This window comes from Cryptotermes secundus, unplaced genomic scaffold, assembly GCF_002891405.2.
Source record: "Cryptotermes secundus unplaced genomic scaffold, Csec_1.0 scaffold938, whole genome shotgun sequence".
In the NCBI taxonomy this organism is placed as follows: Eukaryota; Metazoa; Arthropoda; class Insecta; order Blattodea; family Kalotermitidae; genus Cryptotermes; species Cryptotermes secundus.
In genome coordinates, this window is record NW_019737398.1 from 170,413 (window position 1) to 192,793 (window position 22,381).

General features: G+C 42.8%; 1 protein-coding gene across 3 annotated transcripts in view; it reads left to right on the top strand.

Moving 5' to 3' along the window:
• The window catches only part of LOC111870377, a 206,653-nt gene that overhangs the window by 7,632 nt on the left and 176,640 nt on the right, over positions 1–22,381 (top strand). For 2 of the 3 annotated variants that reach the window (XR_004513653.1, XM_023862611.2), the window contains exon 2: positions 11,147–11,547. Coding sequence is in view for 2 of the 3 variants with exons in the window: in XM_023862611.2 (XP_023718379.1) it covers positions 11,433–11,547 (115 nt within the window). In the remaining variant the exon portion in view is untranslated. Of the gene's footprint in view, positions 1–6,460; positions 6,519–11,146; positions 11,548–22,381 lie in introns of those variants that run through there. The other variant, XM_023862612.2, reaches the window with a different exon arrangement.

The window sequence follows — 22,381 nt, forward strand, 5'->3', positions numbered from 1 at the left end:
TAAGTCATAATTTCACATGTTCCATAGATGCCTGGTACTTGAGTTCCATCTATTTGTCTTTCTCTGAACCAAGAGAATGTATATAATGTAATAACTTTTTGATGTCTGAAGAAGACAGAGAGAGAGAGAGAGAGGCGAAATGGGGGGGGGAATAATTATAGGCTCCATTTTAAGGGAGAGGAAGAAAGAAAACTTTTACTGCTTTGAAAGTTTCCATTCGTCTTTCTGGTAGAATTTACACTTTAGAAAGGTTAAAGCGTTACAAAGTGAAGAAGGTAAAGCGGAGGGAAGTGAACAAGGGAAAACTTTAGGAAGTGGACTTTGTCATGAGTAGAGGAAAGGAGTTGAGGAGGCACTTTACTGCATATGATGGCAATTGTGATATTGACATTCTGAAATGTTGATTTAACTTTGCGAGGGCTAGATTAGAGGGACACTTTTACATGGAGGGCGGGGGACTACATGTAAAGCTGTGTAAAGAAATTTAACAATTCAGTTCCCCCCTCACATAAAACATTGCATCTCCAGTCTAAAGACCAACGGGTTATTACAGTTTAGTGGATAATCTCAGTTTATTGTGAGAACCATATGCAACATTAATGCACTCTTTGAGCGAAATGCAGGGGCATTTGTTGTTAAGGCAGGTGGTATATATGGTAGGGTTTGAAAACAAATTACTCTTAAGAAAAATTGGACGAAGAAAGCAGAAGTACGAGTATGATGGAAGGAAATTGTGAAACAAGAACTACATGAAGAGTAGCCTCCTGTATTCTGTGGCGTAACGCCGTATAGTCCGGTAAAGTTTCACTAACATTTCGTAGGAACACACTGCATCCATATTCTGGCTTAAGCTATTGAGCATACAACTGCTTGCTTTTGGCTGCTTCATTGGCTTATTCTTCAGCCCTGAAGAGGGAGGCAACATTTTCTTGCGAAACATCGGAGTTCATTCATTCATCAGTAATCTGTCAGACGACAAGTCCACAGTCTGTTCCAAAACAGTTCCTCTACTTAATGCGATATCAAGCTTTCTCCTTCAATTAAAATATCCTCTTCTGTTCCCAAGGTCATCCAGCATCTTCTTACGTCTTCTTCCTCGTCTTCTGGGCACTTCTATCCGCCCCTCCGCTTTGTTTTGTCTCCAGAGGAAACATCTCGCATACATGGTATACTACATAAAATTTCAGAAAATAGCACTTTGCATAGTTCCTGCTGTGAGGACCTCGAACCCCAAAACTGCGCTATTGTACTCTGCACCTGACATGGAGCCGGGATAGCTCAGTCGGTATAGCGATAAGCTGTAGGATGGATAGCGAAGGAATCGGAGGTACGAATATATTTCTGGGAGGGGCAGAGGATTTCTCGCTTCTCAGCAACGTCCATATCGGCTCTTGGACCCACCTAGTGGACTCTTTCCTCGGAGCAAAGTGGCCGGTGCCATCTGGCAACGAGGTTAAGAATGCTTGGAGTTATACCTCCACTTCCACATACGTCGTCGTGACACGACAGTCAAGCACAGGGACAAGTTTGCGTTCATCTGCACCTAATATTAACACAGTAACTACGTCAAGGAAGACGAGATGGACTACTGACGCGAAAAAAGTTTTCATCGAGATATCGCAAGGGAGGAGACCATTTGGGTGACGTAAGCGTAGATGGAAGGATAATAGCAAAAGGGTTCCTGGAAAATATATAATTACTATGGCGCTGCATTTGACAAGCCCCAGAGGTGCACAGATCTTTTCACACAGCCCAGATCTAACTGCAGACTTAAATGTTTATTAATTTTACAGCTTTTCTCCCTCTTATATTCGGTGTTTGTCGATTTTTTAATATCAGTACTCTTATGCATGTGTCACCCCTTGTTGCAATTACACCATGTACTAAAATATATTAATTAAACCCCTTCATATTGCCAATTAGTTGTGACTTCTGTAAAATTCAATAATTTATAAATGAATTTGATTTGTTTCATTCTGGTCCGTCACACTAAGAATTATAAATACAAACCACTCCGTCCAATGTGACATGTAAGTTTTTACTGCGTTAAAACAACACAGCAAGCCACGAACAAACCCTGGACGACATCAAGAACCTCCTCATCAAGATAGACAGGCGGCACAAAATCTGCCCCATACAATAAGGACGATAGGAGTACGGACACGAACACGAACCTACGTGGTTTAAAAAATTTTAACTATTGACAATAAAGGTTTTTTAATAACATCTAGAAACTTCTTAAAGCTTTACAACACCAGGAAGCTGCTGTGATTGTGAAACGTTCGACTTTATGCGTACTGTGCATTATAGGATATAAGTGTATGTATTTTAAATCAAAACACGTATTGTGATGGTAGTTTCCAGTTTGTAATGATGTTCCCTCTGAAGATGGCCCATAAGGACCGAAACATGTAAGGGAGATAAGTTTAAACGCAGTAAAAACTTATATGTCACACTGGACGGAGTGGTTTGTATTTATATTTTATAAATGAGTTAGCTTTTCTGGTGTGTTTGGTGTTGGTGTAGGGTGGGAGGTGGTGGCGAGCTTCTGGCCTAGTCATATGAGAGGATACAAAGTTTTAGCCTTTTTCCACATCTTCAGAATTTTCGCTTTGCTAGTAATTTCTGATAAATTGATGTAACGTGGCAGAGTTCATATATTTTTTAACATGAACAACTGAAGTTGCGCTAAGTCGTCATTAAGAGAGGGTTAAATTTATCGGAATGCTTGCTACCATTCAGCTCAGAATATCTTGTCGTATCGCCTGCTATTTAAAAACGTAAGAAGAATATGTATATAACAATAATTTTGCCCTTTGTTTTCTCCTGGCGTGGAGCGTAGTTATCTCACAGTAAGTGCATTATGGTGTTTTTATAAGTTGCATTTTGTTTGTATAATTTAACAGAGCTTATTGATGTACCTCCACCACACAGAACAACTCTTAAGAGCACTTAACGCTGCGTTGATATTTTTTATTATTATTTTCAGTATATGTTTCGGCTCTAATGAACCATCCTTAGGCGGAAAATTAATGCACACATTTGCACAATTAGCAGCTCTTTTGTACGTAGCATGTTTATTGGTACTATCTAACGCTGGTCACATGACTAAATTGATAACAGAGGATACTCTTTATCATGTGATAGATTACTATTTGTGGAACTTTTTGTTATTAAACGCTATTGAATGATACTTTTCTGAGGAGAATATTTGTATTGAAGAGAGATGAAGTGACGGGAGGTTGGAGAAAACTTCATAATGAGAAGCTTCATAACTTGTTCTCTTCGCCGAGTATAAGTAGAATGATCAAATTAAGGAGGATGAGATGGGCAGGGAATATAGCACGAATGGGGGAGTAGAGGAATACATATAGGATATTGGTGCGAAAGTCAGAATGATCACTAGGAAGACAAAGACGTAGGTAGGTGGATAATATTAAAAAGAATTTTAGCGAGATAGGATGGGTGATATGAACTGGATTGATCTGGCTCAGGATGGGGAGCAGTAGAGGGCTCTTGTGAATACTCTAATGAACCTTCGGGTTCCATAAAATGCTGGGAAGTTCTTGAGTAGCTGCACAACTGGCGACTTCTCAAGAGGGGCCCAGCTTCATGAAGTTAGTTATTGCATGAAATTTTCAGATATCGTTCGACACATTTGAGGACTTTCTTTATTACACTAAAACATGTTACATGGGATATAATCGAAAATCACGAATTTCAACGAAACGAAGAACAAAATTGTTCAGAATTTTGGTCGGAGTTTCTGTAGAAATGGCTTCAGTCTTCTAGGATGGCAGTTTTCATTTCCGCAATTGTATGCGGAATTTTCTGAAAAAAAAAATCCTATCCTTCCAGCTCCCGTGCAGAAAATAATCACAGGGGTTTAAGCTCGGTGAGGTTGATGACCATGAAAACCCTTCCTCAAATAGCGCAGGATACGTTTTCGAAAGGATTCGCTCCTCGAAAACGTTATGAAGAAATCGACGTGTGTCATTGTTGGTGTGTGAGGTCTGGCAACATCTTGTTGAAACCAGATTGAACTCATTGGAACGCCATATCTTTCAGGGAAGGGACAGATTCGTCACTCAGGAGACTGAACTAAAAATCAGAATTGGCTGTGCCATCACACGCGCTGCTGGGAGAGACCCCAGTCTCCTATGCTTAAATTCTCACAGTGTCTCTTGGACTATCCTCCCGTGCTGCACTTAGATTCTTCCATACGAACAACTGCGTTACATTTACATCCCTTTGCACCTTTGCCATACACGCTTTCTGCTCCTTCAGACTGTTTAACGATCCGGTAAATTGTGTCTCTTGGTGGTGCAACACGAACAAAAATTTCTCGATGTTATTGGCTCTCCACAGCAACACAAGGGCAGCCAGAACAATACAAGGTTTCGATAACAGACACTTTCTGATCCGTCATATGTGACGCCATCTTGTTACTAAGTCCAACGTTGCCAACGGCAAGAAACAAATTTCCCAGGCCTGTAGAATGATCCATGAGAGTTTCGTATAATTGCTTTCAATAACAAAGAAGCTACACAAATGTTAAAGTGGCAGATCATACAAAATATCATCCTGTTATATCTTTGATGATTGTAAATGTGGCTGATTATGGGAGAGGTTTGCGCTCTAATTTAGAAGTTTGGTATCCATGAACGAGACTATGCTGTGTCCGAATGCAGAAGACCGTAATCTGAACGTACCCTTTCCCCCCTATGCCTCTCCACTAATGTTTATCCTTCACGATGTTGCTGGAGACACACGTTGGATTGAAGATTTTACTGTACAAACACGTGAGTGTTTCCCGTCACGCAACTGTCCCCGGGGAAACACAATATGGGAAACTTAAGCAATAAGCCTGAGTAAACTGCCGAGCTGTTTACGTTTGTCTTGGCCAGCCGGCCTACGCACAGGGCCAGGTCAGCATGTATTGTTTGAATGACGTTCACAGCACCGCGACAGGCCGACGTCATGTTCAGGCGTAGAGTATTTGTAATTACCAGGGCCGGGATTTTGATGACATGTCATCTTTTTTTTCCTTGTATCTTATGCGATGCTCTTAAATATATAAATCTCGGATATGAGCTGCTGGTTACAGAAATGTAAATTTTATAGATAATTTTTTGACATTTTTAGGTTTAAGGTCATTTTTTTCATTTTGGGGGTAATTTTTTGGTAAATTTTTGGACTTTTAAGGGTATTTTTGGCCATTTTAGGGAATTTCTCTACATATGTTTTCTGAAATGTGAATAACATGGAAGCGAAGTGTTCTTTCTTTTCTCCTTTATGTCATTTTTCTGGATTATTTCGGTCATTTTATAGGTCAATTTTTTAATATTTTCAGGTCATCAAAATCCGGGCCCTGCATATTACATTTTTGGGTCATATTTTAGGTCATTTTTCTGGATTTTTTCGGTCATTTTATAGGTCATTTTTTAAATATGTTCAAGTCATCAAAATCCGGGCCCTGGTAATTACACATATCCTACCCCTCTCAGATTGAAACCTCTGTACTGTGTGTTTGAAACATTTTTGAGGGTGCGCCATCATTGGATAGTGGAGTATATCGTTATGTCATCGTTGGAAAGTGGAACACGCGGTAGCGTAGTTGGTTGAGGTACTATGCTACAAGTCGGACGATCGTGGGTTCCATTCCCGGTGAGATAATTGGATTTTTCAGTTGACCTAAACCTTCCAGCCGCACTATGGCCCGTTGATCAACTCAGACTCTAACAGAAACGAGTACCAGGAATTTTCCTGGGGATAAAAGGCGACCGGCTGACAACCTCACCGCATTCTGTGAGCCGTATCGGTTTGTTGCAGGGATAACTTTACCTTTTTTTTTTTTTTTTTACATTAATGGACATTTATTATATTCTATAGTCGGCACACGGTGGTAAATACAATTACCGTCCTGGACATCTCGTTGAACAAATAGACCTTAGTGTGATCTGGTGTCCATTAAAATTCAGATGACGTTTCGGGAGAACATGTCTGCTCTGCTTGCCACCTACTTCATACTGGCTTCTTGCTTGGCTTGTTGTTCAAACTTGAAGATGGAGGATCTCTTTTCCGAAACGTCGGTTTATTTTCAGCAGACTAAACGGCATTATATCCGAGAAGATAGAACTCTTCATGCAGACCTTTTGTTCCGTAAGGTTGCCCACTCTATGTAGCGACGTAACCTGTAAAATATTTTAGCGGAGTATAGGGCATTACTGAGTTAAGCCAGGGATTGGCTGAACGTGTCCAAAAATTGTGAACATGAAAAATGGATACACTAATGCGAGTTTTGGGTTCATTTGGCGGTAACTGCGAAAAGTGCTATCATCAGGGAGTGATATTGGATAGCCTGGTGGAAATTCACAGACGTTTCAGCCTCAGACGTCTCACCCAAGCCCAAATCCGTGCTACGGCTTTACCTTTCTTGTTTCTGTTTCAGTTCTCTGTTTGCCCTGATTGCTGATTGCCTGATCGACGTAGCCTATTCTTCGATCCTAAAGATGGAGGTAATACTTTCCTCCGAGACGTGGGCAAACTTCTACCAGAACATAGGGCTTCACATGTCAGAAGTTAGCGATCATCGAATACACTAATACTTAATGCACCCATAAGATAAGGCTATTCCTGTAACAGGTCGTGGAGGCCCATAGGTTTGCGAGACGGCGAGGCTCCCACATTTTCTAGACAGTCGGCTCACAGATGGCAGTGAGGTTGTCAGCCTTACGCGCCGGCCGCCATTTACCCCCACCAAGATTGTTGGTGCTCATTTCTCTTAGAGGCTGATTCGACCCCAGGGTCGTATTGCGGCATAAAGGATTAGATCAATTGACAAATCCAATGACCTCATCGGGAATCGAACCCGCGACCTTCCAGCTTCTAGCATAGTGCCTCAACCAACTACGCTACCGCGTGCCCCCAAATGATTCCTTCGAGTTCCATAAGATATTTGGAATTTATACAATGGCTGAGCATCTATTGGCTTCTCAAGAAGGACTCGGCCCCACGGAGTTGCGTTCGTGTGACCAAAACCAGAGATGCAATGTGTGCCGTTGGAAGTCATGTCGGGTTGGAACACAAGTTGTATCTCCTGCCCGGAGCCTCAGAGCCGTGTCACATGATTTAACCTTGTTAATAATGTGTCTGGATGCAAAGAGACGGAGATTAATACGTCAGCCCTTTATCTATCAGACAGGTGTGCGTGCCAGATAACGCCCCCCCCCCCCATAGTTAATAAAGGTGACCCTTCTCTTGCGAAAAGCCCCCCCCCGTATGCCACCACTTTATGGTCAAGTTGCTACATTCCTATTGTTCTGACAATAAATGTAATTCAGGGGCACGCAGTAGAGTATTTGGTTGAGACACAGTGCTACAAGCCGGAATGTCGAGGGTTCGATTCCCGATGTCATTGTATTTCAATTGATCTAATCCCTCCAACCGCACTATGACCCTGGGGTCGACTCAGTATCTAAAAACGGAATGTTTCTGCGTGGTCCGTGCTGAGATGTTATAAGCAAGAGACAAGGTCAGTTGTTTGGCAGTTCTGTACGGGAGGCTATGAAGGAAACATTTAGTTGCAAGATTGCGGCTGTGAAGAGAAGACTTTATGTGTGATATTTGGAATGCGTAATTCAATGAGACTGATATAGTTCCTGTGTTAAAATCCGTTGCCCGGAAACGGCTGGTGGAGACTAATAGACTGAGGACACTAGTCTGTGTGTATGTCAGTAATCTGTAAAGTCTAGTCACGAGTCTTGAGTTGAACTATATGTGGTCAATGAATCGAGTCACCAATCCAATCCCCATTTATAGTCACCCCTACACGGACATATGCATGTATTGATACCAAAATAATTAGGTTATGGGCACAGAAGCCGGTCACAGTGGCCGCGCGGTCTAAGGCGTGAACTGTCTTCGCTCGCTCGGAAGCCGGGATCGTGGGTTCGGATCTGTTTCCTGTGAGGTACGGACTGAATTCTTATATATTATTCTTATACACTGCCGGTCACGGTAGCCGAGCGGTCTAAGGTATGTACTGTCTTCCCTCGCTCGGAAGCCGGGATCGTGGGTTCGGATCTGTTTCCTGTGAGGTACGGACTGAATTCTTATATATTATTCTTATACACTGCCGGTCACGGTAGCCGAGCGGTCTAAGGCATGTACTGTCTTCGCTCGCTCGGAAGCCGGGATCGTGGGTTCGGATCTGTTTCGTGTGAGGTACGAACTGAATTCTTATATGTTATTCTTATACACTGCCGGTCACAGTAGCCGCGCGGTCTAAGGCGTGAACTGTCTTCGCTCGCTCGAACGCTGGGATAGTTGAATAATACTTAAGGCATGGATGTCTGTCTGCATTTATTCTGTGTTTATGTCGTCCTTTGTGTAGGTACCGATCTTGCGACGGGCTGATCCCCCGTCAAAGGAATTCTAGCGTCTGTGTAAAGAATTATTACAAAACTGAAGAAGAGGGCAGGGCCCAACAAAAGACTGTAGAATTATTGATGAATGAATGAATTAATTAATTAATGGACACAGAAGGTTTACGAAACGTTTGACATCTCTTCCGAATTGATAGTGGCTACTAGCTTGAGATTTATTTTTTCAATTATAATAGCCCTGAATATTTCAATTTCTATATCACCATTTTGTTCATATGATTTCTGAAAAAGCCTACGCAATGCTTTCTGTGAGTTTTTTACCACGCTGTCAGTAAGTAGATTATACAGCGTCTAATGGTATGTAGGATGATTACTGAATTGGAAAGGATTTGGAAGGAAGCGGGTCGTGTCCTAATAGGGATAAAATGCCGGATTTTTTGGAAGCACTAAGGAAAACCACAAAAGAACTGTTGAAATTCAATCCGATTACTTCTCGAATATAAATCTAGAACTCTACTGCAACGCCAAACCGGTCAGCCTCCTTGTATTGTAAAGAGCATGTTTGAGTTTTCTGCGTATACTTGCCATAAGCCTACAGCCGGCTTGGACTAGTTATCATTGCCACTTGTATGAGTGACTATAGACGGGGTTTTGATTAATAATTGAATGTATTGAACCCTTATAGAACGTAACTACATGTAACTATAGTGCTATCGCCAATTCACACGCTCTGCAATTCACTACAGCACACACTAAGTCTTTTCAGTCTGCTTATCTTCACCAGTAGTTGCCTGGTAACGGCTTCGACGGCAGACGTTCACCTTACTCTGGGTTCATGAACTATTCCCGTGCCTCAGTTACCAGCGTCTAACAGCTACAGTTCGTGAACACTGAACTTCAGCACTCCTCTAACTAATTCAATCATTCACCAACCAACTCACTCCACTCCATTGCACTAACTGAACTGAACTCAGTTGATCGAGTGATATAGCCTCGGAGCGTATCCACAGAGAACACCGCTTCCAACAACTCTTCTATTATTACGTGCCGTGTTCCTATGTGGGGTTTGTACGGGCCATTACCTAACAACGGGTCTACATGCTACATTATGAAGAATCATAAAGCAGTTACGGGAAAGAGGATTCCCATTAGATTTCTGTAGTTCATATTTTACAAGGGAAAATTATTTACTGCGAAGTCATTTGTACCAAATCTCGGGTCATGATCAGTCCATATTCCTAGTCGAGTGCTGACTGTAGAGAACCCATAAATAATGTAGATATATGCATAAAACCGTATTTCATACGGGCTGATGAGCTCTGCTCTGGCATAACTTCAATCAGTCGCAACTTGACCCTAAACAAAGGCCATTAATATTTGATAAAATGCAGACATGCGCATTTTTGTCCAATGATTGTAACAGATGCGTGATAAATTCGGTGTCTCATATTAAGATAACATTGACTGGGGGTGTTCTTGAACATGTGTTCAGGACCTAAGCTAGAGGAAGTGATTGGAGGATGAAGAAAACTATACAAAGAGATGTTTCATAATTTTCACCTCTTCGAACATTATTAGAATGGCGAAGTCAAGGAGAATGAGGTGACCCGGGTAAGTAGCACTCATGGGAGGGTTGAAATTCATACAAAGTATTGTTCGAAAACCTGAAAGAAAGAGACCTCTCTGAAGACCTAAGTTTGACTGGAATAATAATGTTAAAATCGATATTCAAGCGGAAGGACGGGAGGGTGTGAACTGATATTCAGGACGCTACATGGGAGATCCCAGTGACGAATAGGATTTTATAACGTGCTGGGAATTTGTCGGGGAACCCAGAGAATGGTAGCTTCACAAGATTGACGCTGACCCCGTGGAATTATTTATGATTGAAGCGAACTCCAGATTATTGTCCCAGTGGGTTAAAACAGGCATATTTTGTCACGTGATTCCTGCAAGCCGAAGAATGAGCCAGAAGTGACGGTCATTGCTAGGCAACGGTACGGTAGACACAGTCCCGCGGCAACGGATAAACACGCAACAATGGGGGAGCTGCCAGAAATGGTTGTTTTTCTATGCAGTTCGTACCCCACTTTCTCTCTCTCTCTCTCTCTCTCACCCGCCAACAAGTATGTCGGTGGCTAGTCGCGAGCCGTTGAGCACGGAAACATAGGAATCCCCGCTCTTAGAAGCCGCTGCCGAGCAACGATTAGTGAAGAAATAGCAGTCTGAGAAAACTTGGGGTGCGCTTTAGTTATTTGTAGAGTTTGTAGGTTAGTGAAATGCCTCTAGCTGTTTGTAGTTAACGCATAATAAGCTTTCAATAAAATCAGTATTGAGCTCAAATCTCGTGTCTAACCACTAACATGTACAATGCCATGTAAGAACAACATGAAAGGGGTGTAATCCAATTGCTCTTAAGCACTACGCCATGAATATGTATGGAGAAGTGGCAGTATAACTCCAGGCGTTTTTCACCTCGGTATTATATGGAGGTGAGTGATCAGCTTCGCGCCCCGGACGTTTTACTGCCAATAAATAGCATCCACCCCGTACCCATTGGATAGGAGGTTGGCTGGACCCGAGAGTAGGTCCGGACACTGTCTCTGCAGGGGAACCAATTTTCGGTAAACTTGATACCACCAGGAGAAACTGAAATCTCACATATTGTAATATGGGCCCTTGGAGATAAGTGTACCTCCCGTTCTGATTATTTCTGCCGAATATAATGTTTAAGCAAACGTTGTTTTGTTACATTGCAGGCTGGTCTTTGAGGGCGAGTTTATGAAAGTGAAAACCTTGAACATTTTTCGCCGAGGAGGAACTATTTGCCTCTGAATCTGAGTTAAATACCATATTTGAAGAGCTTAACAAGAACAGGACCGACATCTGGTGACTTGAATATGAAGTGAATGACAAGGACAAGACGTACTCTTGTATACAGCATTAGTGGACAGTGGCGTCTACAGAGATAAATTCATAGTTTGTACTTTAACGTGAAGTGGTGAGTGTTATGTGCTGCTAGAGGGCATAACAAGTATACTCGCCATGACCCGCTTCGAGACGCCAGGTCAAGTGGTACTTCTCTTCACTGGAGTTGCAGTCGTCAGCGTCGTCCTCATAGCGTTGCTTAACGTCGAGGCGAAGAACAGGAAGATGAAAGGTAGGAGATCCACAGTTTTGATATCATGAATCTTAGGAAAGGGCTGCTAAGTTCAAGTTTATGGTCCCCTCTTCTCCAGTCTTGCCATGAAACAGAACACGACACCCTCCTAAATCCATATTCTTACATGGTCTGCATTCAGTATCATCTCACCGTCCATACAAACAAACTCCGTGGTTTTAGTCCGCAAGCGAGCTATACTGACCGAGCGACCGCCCTTTGTCGGCGAAGTTAATGCCAACTTTTGCGGGTAGAGGGTGTCGCGTGGTCAGCGTGACGAATCCCCACTGCCGTTAATTTCGTTTTTCTAGACCGGAGCCGGTGTTTCCTTGAAATAGCTATTCAGTTATCCTCCCCGTTCCAGACCCACTACTGCTCAGCAAATCTGGTAGCGCCGGGAATCGAACCCGGACCTCTGGATCTGTAGCCAGGAACTCTGACCACTCGACCACAGAGGCGGTGTCCATACTTATATTTTAATTTAAGAATCGTTTGATTAATTTTGATGAAATTTGATACCTCACTTTACGCCTTTGAAGACCTCTTCAGTTTCATACAATAGGAAATAACTGTGTGGTGAACACACGAACTTCTGAAGTGGGAGAGAAACGAACGCCATTACTGAACTGTAGCAACCAGTAGTAATTATGCTAACCAGTAATAACATATACCTTATTAACAGTAGGAATAATAGTGACGAAAATATTCATACTAACATTATTAACCAAAGTAACTTCAACAATTTTTAACTTAATGAATTAGTAGGTAACCTCGAATGTGAATTTATGGTGGGAACGTGCAAAGAACAGGCGTGGCGCTTGTGTTCATTTCACTACGGATTATTTCCCCTTCTTGTTTACTGAATTCACCCGCTGCTGTTCCACTGATCATCTAATGGTTTGTGGCATTTAGCTATGTCACAGTTTTGTTGGACATTTCCAATGTCCATAAACATTATGTGTAGGGTTCCAGGTAAGACAATGGAATATTTTCTGAATGCATTCCTAAAAGTACACAGAAGTCGAGTCAATGAAAGAATGATCACAGGTTCTCTTCTATCAGTCTGCCTCGCAGCTACCTCGCTTCCAAGTGTTATCCTACATTCTTAACATTAGTGACTTAGATTCTGACTTGGGCTGTTATAAATATTCAGTGACAAATCATGTAATTTCATTCCATCAACATAGAAATCATAATATTTGCAATAATATTTATTACATTTTCTTAAAGTAAATGATAATAGAATAATAATTAGAGTGATCAAGTCAAAAAAGGATGAGATGGGCAGGGCATGTAGCACGAATGGGGGAGAAGAGGAATGAATATAGGGTATTGCTGGGAAAGCCAGAAGGAAGGATCCAATAGGAAGACCAAGACATAGGTGGTTGAACAATATTAAAATGGATCTTAGAGACATAGGATGGGAGGATGTGGATCGGATTGATCTGGCTCAGTGTAGGAACCAATGGAGGGCTCTTGTGAACACGGTAATGAACCTTCTGGTTCCATAAAATGCTGGGAAATTCTTGAGTAGCTGCAGAATTTGCGGATCCTCAAGAAGGGCTCAGCTCCATGAATAAGTAAGTAAATGATAATGAAGATTATACTGAATAAGAATGCACTATGCCGTATGTGTGTGACTACAGACAGGGTTTAAATTGGATATTAGATTTATTGACCACTTGTACACACGACTTGGAAAGACAAGCACTTACAGCGCCACCGCTAATCTCCACAATTCACAAATCACCAACACACCCGCTGAGCCTTTTCCAGCCGTTCCCTGGCAACGGCTTCTAAGAGTGGAGATGCTTCAGTTTCACGCGCTCAGGTCCTATCTTCACAGGCACCCGTGCAGAACTCTCTAAACTGAACTGATTTTGTCCCTTGCTTATAATATCTCGCCACGGACCTCATGAAAACACAGTTCTTCTATTGTTGCGTCCAACTATTGCGTTATTAATGACGTTACCTGAACTTCTTTAAGTGAAAAGAACATCCAGAAAGAAACTTCACGGGTTCACTTCCCTGTAAAGCTGCCCATATGCTTAATTACATCACGAAGACGTATGGGGGATTGGATATATAGACCTCGACACTAGTTACATTTGAGTGGTCAGCTCCGTGCCGGGGAAAAGGCCCCCGGTATCCATTGGACAGGAGTCTGGATGGGGCGCAGAGCATGTCTGAAAGACGAGGTTAAGTGAAAAGACCACTCGCTATCCCGGCTTCTCCTGCAAGAAAACGGCTGGTATATTGTATTTATGTGCGTCCCGCGGGAGCGTTTATGTTACGTGACTGAAATATCATTGATTATGTTCTGAATTGCTCATTTTGTTATCGGAAACGGATGTCCATTGTAAACAGTGCAATAAACTTAAATCGAGACACATCCTGGGCATTTTCCATCTTATCACCTTGGTTAAAGGAAGGTAGCTTTCCGGAAGTGCAATCTGTAGCATATGCTCCCCGTTTCACTTGTACTTTAGCTTACAGCGCTTAGACTATGTAGTTTAGACGAAAGCATGACAGTTCAGTCGGTATATTGAGGAGCTACGGATTTGATTCCCAGCACTGTAAGATTTGTTTTCTTCTCCACAGCATCTAGACTTGTTCTGGGGCCCACCCAGCCGCTTATTTAATGGATACCGGGGGCTGTTTCCTTGGGGATAAAGCGACAGGGGCGTGTAGCTGACCACTCACCTCCATGTACTGCTGAAGTAAAAAATGTTGGAGTTATACCTCAACTCCCGTATAAGTCTTCATGGCATGGTGCTTAACTAATTAAGAGCAGGGACAACTTTTATGTAGTTTAGAACTGAAGGATGATGGATGAATAATGAATTGGAAATGATTTGGAAAGAAGCGATCGTTGCTAATTTCGAGGTAGTATTTCAGCCCGTGCCTGGAAGGACCGAGGAATATTACGAAAATCTTCAGTCGGAATTGCCGGTAACCGTCTGAGATTCGAGCCGCACACCTCCCGAATTTAAGTCAAGGGAACTACAGCTACAACAACTTTTTCGGTCTCTGCTCTGTTCGGCCCGTGTAATGGAATCCACGTACCCTGGCATAAAGCCAGTTTCCGTAACTTTCCGTCTTTTAACCGAAAACGAGTATTTCCAATATGTGTATCAGTTTAATAACACATCTCACAAGCCTTCAGATTTTAGTAAACATTAAGCATTGTATTAGAATTCATCTTCAGGAAATAGCATAGGGGATGTGGATTGATTAATCAGGCTCAGGATACAGACCATTTATGAGCTTCTTGTAAACACAATAACGAACCTTTGGGTTTCATTGAAGGTGGAGAAGTTTTCGGCTAGCTTGTCGACTGTTCGTTTCTCAAGAAAGACTACGTTAAATAATGTCAGAACGATCATTACTGCAAGTGAATCAAGTGCATATACCAATGAGTAACACTTCTATATCTGAAAAATGGTCAGTGCATCCCTCAATGCAATAGTGANTCACACTTCATTTAAAAAAAATTAATGTTGCCAAATTTCGGAATAATTTCTACTCCTGAAATAATATTCCAAGAAAATAATTTTTTCTATAATTTCTCTCTGAAAATTGTGCTGCGGCCTATACACGCACGCTGTCTATACATGCGTAAATACGGTATATAACAAAACCGGTGGCCACTAGCAGAAACAATGCAGAAAGCAGGGAGTAGGTTGCCCCGCGTAAAAGTCGACCACGCTTTCCACTAGGTGGTTTATAAATATACTCCCTACATTTATGATTCTTATAACCTGTTCTTATTTATTTTCTTTGAGCTCTATTTAAACATACTGCAATTTGCTGTTTAAACATCTCTGAGGCTACGTCGTACTCATACCTTGAGCAGGGAAACCTTACGGAAGAAAGTTCTGTGAGTTCAATTAGATCTCCGATATGCCTATTTTCTTTGCCATGATACTGTGATATGACTACTTAAACATTATCCGTTGCGTGGTAACGGCTCGGTAAACAAGTGAATCATAGTTAGGCAACGGCCCGCGACAACAGAACTGTTGCGAACAGTGTTTTCTGTCCAGTCCGTGCCGAGTGTGTATAGCGAGAGCCTGGTTGGCGCAAACGGGGTTGCGTTCTCATAAAGCTGCAGCGAAGTCTCAATGCTATTGATACGTGGTTTGAGCCCTGGAACATAAAAATCAATGAAGATAAGACTCAGGCCGTCTACTTTTCTCATGGACTTAGGCCCCCCTGAGGTTCCATCTTACACTGAATGGACGGAATATCCCCTTCGTCAATTATGTAAAATATCTTAGTGTAATCTTCTATAAGAGGATTACATGGCGACTGTACATAGAAATGATTGAAACCAGGGCCTTCAGAACATTCATTAGAATGTACTCGCTGTTCAGGATTGAGCGTTTAAGCGCCAACATTATACTAACCCTCCATAAGGCACTGATCAGATCAGTAATTATTTATGCTTGCCCCGCTTAGGAATTAACTGCAGACACATACCTCTTAAAATAGCGGCCTCCGTAGTCTAGAGGTAACGTTCCCACCTCATGACTCGTGGTACGCGGGTTCAAATACCCGGCGGAGATGGTCGAATTTTTAAGGACGGAAAAATTCAGGGAACAAGGCTTCCGGGAGGGACTTTAAGCTGTGTGTCCCGTGTCGTAACTTTACGGCACGTAAAGAACCTCATATCCCCAAAGGGGATCACTGAGCCAAATTCCAGGACGTTTCCCGCCCAACAGTAGTCTCTAAGGCCTCTGATAGATGGGGGAAGCATTATAGACACCGCTAAGCAAGTGGCCGAACTCGCTTGCTCGGCGGGACTGATGGTACGCACCATTTATCGGTAGGGCAAAGAGACTGGTAGAATATCATAGGGGGAAGCACAATAGATCAAACTGGTCGCAGTGCATGGGGAAACCCACCCTCTCTAAATAACTAACTAACTACCTCTTAAAATTGCATCGCCTGCAAATCAAGGCTCTCCGCACCACTGGAAATTTTCCAAGGCACACCGGTTCGCGATTTTCACACGGCTGTCAACCTTCCATAGCTATACGATTATATACCAAAACTGTGCAGGCGACAAGCAGAAGTCATGCAAAATCATGAGAATGAACATGTTCGCGGACAAGGCTAAACCAGACAGAATATATTTGTGGCTTCAACTTGGAGGTGGTCAAGCTTACGACCGTTCAAGTGGCTAAGTTGCCGTTGTAGCATAAGATACGTAAGACAGGCAATATCTGCTTCGCAAAGCCTGTATTGGCAGAGGACTTGTGCGAGTATATAATGCAAACGAAAGAATTTTCAATGACATGCGATACGTACACTTGACAAAGGTGAAACCTATTCATAAGAAACAACCCCCTTCTCTCGGCAGAATGTTACATAAGGGCTATAACCGCAAGGGTTCAGTTGCTATAAAGAATCTGGTCGTTATCCTCATGGTGCTTGGTGTCAAGATGAGCTGATTTGCGGTAAACCGCCAGTCATAAACTAACTCTGATTATGTGTATATACGTGTGTTGAGGTCAGTCAGTGAGTGAGTGCCCGCTCGAATCATCCCCAGTAGAAGAGGAGTGACCAGCAGTATTCAAACGCCTCCTCTCGTTCAAGAAGAGGCCCCATTTCAAAACATATAAAAGTTTGGAAAGAACAAAAATATGGTCATGAGTCCCGAGGGGACCCGAAATAAAAAAAAATGTGCTGGCGAGGGACAGCAGCAATGAAACCGACTGACCACCCGAAAAAATCAGCAGCAATTTAGCAGTCAGTCAGTCAGTCAGTCTGAGTGTATGTGGGGGGAGGGGTGGAGGAAGGGGCCAGTCAGTGTGTGCCTGCTTGAGTCACCCCCAGTAGTGGGAGAGTAACCGGTAGTAGTCAGACCCCTCCTCTCGTTGAAAAGAGGCCCCAATTCTAAACACCTACATGTCTAGAAGAGAACAAAAATCTTGTTCATGGATCCCAATGGGACTTGAAACGAAGAACTGCTGTGCTGACGAGGACCAGCAGTAATTTACACGACCGACAGACACTTAGCCAGCTGCCATCATGGGTGAGTTGTGAGGCAGTCGCCATCCAACAAGGACGTGGGTACCGAAGAGAGGAATGCCCATTCCTAGGGGCTGTTACCTAGCAGCGCCTTGTGGAAACAGAAATTATGTACTGCAGATTTGTAGACTGTGTAGATGCACGAAACGGTTATAGTCACCTGTAGTCAAGAGGAGCCCAATAAATCCAATCACCAACCCAAATCCCGTGTCTAGTCGCTAACACTTGGCAATATGTTGCTAGACTTTAGTAACTTTACAATAATGTCTTAAGGGTACGCATCAGTGTGTCATTGTGACGGACCCTCAAATTTACTTTAGAAATCTGTGTAGCTTCGAATGATTGGATGATTAATGAATTATAAGGACGTGGAAGGATGCAGTCGGAGCATAATTTGAGGTATTATCCTATCATTTGTCTGGAGGGAATGTAGAAAACCATGAAAATGCTCAGTCAAAATGGTCGGTCCCCTAGCCGAAATTTCAAAGCCGAACCTCTGGAGTACGGACTAGGATAGCCCTGCATTTCACCGCAATATTTTTTGATACGGCCTTTTCAATGTCACTTTAATTCCAGTGATAAATGAAGGAGTCGCTCTTCCTTTGCATTTTAGTCGCGGACTCGATCGTCTGAAATCAGCTTAGCAATTCTACGTAAAAAGAAAACTGATCATTTTGGCTCACTATAGGATATACATTTTCGTACTGTAAGAATAAAATGGAAGTGGACTTCACTGAATCAGGTAAAAGGTAAAAAAAACGTAAAATTCCCTGTCTTTAACTAATTAAGCACTACGCCATGAAGGCGTATGATGAAGTGGATGAATAGATCCACTTATTCTTGACCCGCAATTTGTTGGAGGTGAGTGGTCAGCTACATGCCCCGGCCACTTTACCCCCGAGGAAAGAACCAGGGTTCCCATTGGATAGGAGGCTGTGTGAGCCCTAGAACCCGTCGGGACGACGTCAATAGGAGAAATCTTGAACCTACCTGGAATCGAACTCAACAATTCGGCGTCAAGCCCGTAGCCAGTCTCTGTACCTACTGCGCAATCATCATGAACCTGTAAAATGTGTTTTAGGTTGGCGATACTTATGGACTTTGGTTAAAACTTTCCAATAAACTGATATCATCAACTCCGTTCGAAAGTAATAAGATTGAAAGAAAAATAAAGTTTGTGAGAGTCGGGTCTCACAGCGATGACTTTGGAGATCTACGTTGTCAAGCTGTGTAGTCTTGTAAGTTAGTGAAACGTTTCGGAGTAGCTCGCCGCCCCCGTGTTCAGAGTTAAAGATGAAGAAAGAGGTTTCATGCAGTGTGATACCTATAATGTGTTGAGCTTTGGTATATTAGATTTGTATGCACAATAAATGGACATCGATGACAAAGAGATATGGGAAATGGAAATAATTTTAAAAATATACAGGATGTTCCAGTAGTAAAGGTCTAGGAGTTCATAGTATCGGCCACTCTAAGAAAAAATTATATGTACATGTATCCTATTCAGAATGGTTTCCAAAATAGAGCTACACGTATTTCACTGTACAGTTCCAAAGTTGTTGACGAGAAAGATATATTACGTACTGCTTCTAATACCTGTATTTATTTTTCAAGTGATAAAGTTGGTACAGTTTACCTAGTAAATTCCACCGTCAGTATCAATGCACAAGTCTTGTGAGTACATGGCGTGTTGCTCGTCTGTACAATGTACGTACAGTGCACTGTACAGTGAAATATATCTCTCTCGGAAACCGTTTGGATACATACACATTTTTTGCTTAAAATACTACGACCTTCCAGAATGTTGACCTCTCCTGGGACACTTCGTATAAACTCTTCGACTACCAAGCTCCGCCATGTAAATAACTGATACAAAAACCACAGTTATCTGGGGATGTATGCAGTTGCAAAGAGAATCCCCAATTATTTCCTAAAATGACCTTGAAACGATCACGCGTATAGGTTAATGAAAGCCTACTATTGCTTTAAATATCGCATGTCACACTTGATGTCATATATTGGAAGAAATGCTGTACTAACTGATTTACAACTATCCAGTGTGTTCAGTTATGATAATTGTAATGCCAGAAACCTGAGTTGGCCTATTCAGCCAGTGGCTTGCGAAGGGTTAGTCCATTGTAGTAGAAGCTCAGTTCATGTTATTCATCCCCTTTTGCTCTCAGTTTGTGTAACGCTCACGTTTCGTAGGGGTCCTTAATGACTTATTTGTCTCTCTCAGCGGTCAGAATCTACCTTATCTTTACCTGCAGTGAGTTTGATTGCATGATGTATCATGAGTAAGGGGGCAGTAGTCCACATGTATGGATTTCTGTCTGTTCCACTGAGAATAGTCTGAAATTGAATTGCATACACGGAGTCAGCCCCTAACATTGTAGCCGGTTGCTTAATGAACCTGATTCAAGATGCGTCGAAGAGACTGGTACTTAAGTTGATTTGATTATTACGAGCTCCCGATCGTCACTAGAATATTAACAGCGGGTTTGGATCCTGCACTCCAGAAAGAATATTGCCTCGTGTTAGCGACTAGACATAGGCGTTTGAATTTATAATTGAATTTGCTGAAAAATTAGAGCTTGTAACTACAAATAATCATAACACTTGCACCGATTTACACACACTACAGATGACTACAGCACACACTAAGTCTTCTCACTGTTATGTCTTCAATAGTCGTTGCTAGGTATCGGTTACTAACAATGGCTATTGCTCCAGTAACTTGCCCACGTTCTTGCTAGCTGACAACCGACTGATTCGACTGACTGCTAAATTGCTGCTGGCCCTCGCCAGCAGTGATTCTTGATTCCGAGTCCTACAGGACTCATGACCATATTTTACTGTCTGATGGCTCTGGGAGCCCTCGGACCGCTATCGCCACTGCTCGCCGACTAACAGAAGTCAAATCCAGTCCAGTAAATTGCTGGTGGACCTTGCCAGCACAGTCGTTTGACTTTTCTTTCGGATTTCAGCCGTCACGTCACGTATGCTTATTGGAGTATTATGAACTCCCTATCATCAATAGAGTATTAATACCGGGCGTTCATCATGTGCCCCTCAAAGAATATATCCTCTTCTCGATAAGACAGACCCGCTGAACTCCATGATCTGTCTCCCATCTCTCGATTTCCGTATTTATTGCTATACGAATATTGTGCGCTGTATTCTCTATTCAAATCCTACATTTAAATAATTACTGCGCTTTACATTCGCGCATGTTTCTAATGCTACCTTTTAGTAAAGTGTCCAACAGAGTACAGTATGCGCAAATATGATGCGTTGCATACGTATACGGAAGCCGATTGCAGTGGCCTCGCGGTCTAAGGCATGAACTGTCTTCGCTCGCTCGATTTCTGGGATCGTGGGTTCGAATGCCACTCAAGGCATGGGTGTCTGTATTGTGTGCCTTTATTCTGTGTTTATGTTGTTCTGTGTATGGGTAGAGGCCTTGCAATGAGCTTGTGGGAACATCCCACATTATCACGCATTTCTGCAACGCTCGCTATTCAGCTCACTTTTCACCATCACGCGCGCTAACCAATCACATTGCTTCAAACGTTCGCATTTATACAGCGTTTGCGGCTAGCCGGCATCTACATCATTATGCGCGCTAGTAGCTTCCGCCTCTCCACTCCAGCGCTCGGTCTTCGGAATCTTCGGCTCTGCGCTACGCCAGGAATGGCTGCCTCGGCTGTCCGGCGGTCTCACACCCGACTCGCTGGGCAACTCGGCTGCCTCGGACTCACCGGCGGTCATGCCCGACGCACTGGGCAACTGGCGTAGCTACCGCCTCACCACACCAGCGACCGCGCTGAGTAAGCAAACCTTTTCCTGATCGCTTCAACAGCTGAGTAACCATCTCCGTGGGGGGTGATGTGGGAGCTGCCCACATTGGTGACCCCGACGTGACTGGAAGCGCGTGTGGTGAAGATCATCATACGATATCCCACAAGCTGATCCCCCATCCAAGGAGTCCAACCTACTGCGTATAGGATCAAGAAACTGAAAAAGCGGCCAAGGCCCAACCAAGGGCTGTAGAGTCATAATGATGATGATGATGATGATGATGATGATAATGTGTATAGAAGGTATGCCAATTACATTCGTTTAATTACAATATTCCATTGTTTTATGTTACTGTATAAACTTTCTTTGCTAGGATTCAATCCTGTTAAGCCCACTTCCTATATGCAACGTACTCAGCGACTGTCATCTGTTGAACATGCATGAAGCCACATAAATCAGAAACACTGTGGTACAAATCGGGCTTTGCGAAGCTCGTTTTTTATACTTTTCAAACTTGCCCTCAAATCCGCCGCACTTGTACTGTACTGCAAGACTGGCCTATATCAGACACAAATTTCTTACGGCGAGGGTAGGCGATAGATGCACACTGGTACTATGGGGATACTTCTCCTTTGTCTTACCAACAAAACACAGTCAATCCTCCGATATTTCCGTCTTCAGGGTAGTGAAGATGAAAACAGTAGGTTCCACTGAAACCAGACTACAAGGCAACACACCCCAGAAGACACATAGTCGCCGCCATGAGGTATTCAGATATGATGTCAGCGTACACTGGAAACCGACTACGTTGCCTCAGATGGTAATACTTCTCGTTTGTCTTGGGGAGGTGTTTTTTCGAAACTCGGCTTAAACAACCACTACACTGACTGCGGTTTTTGTGGTTTGTCTCAGTACCTCTGGGCGAATGTCGGATAGTATCTTGGAATAGGCCACGACAGATTTTTTCCACATTCTTTACAGGTTTCCAGTCATTAAT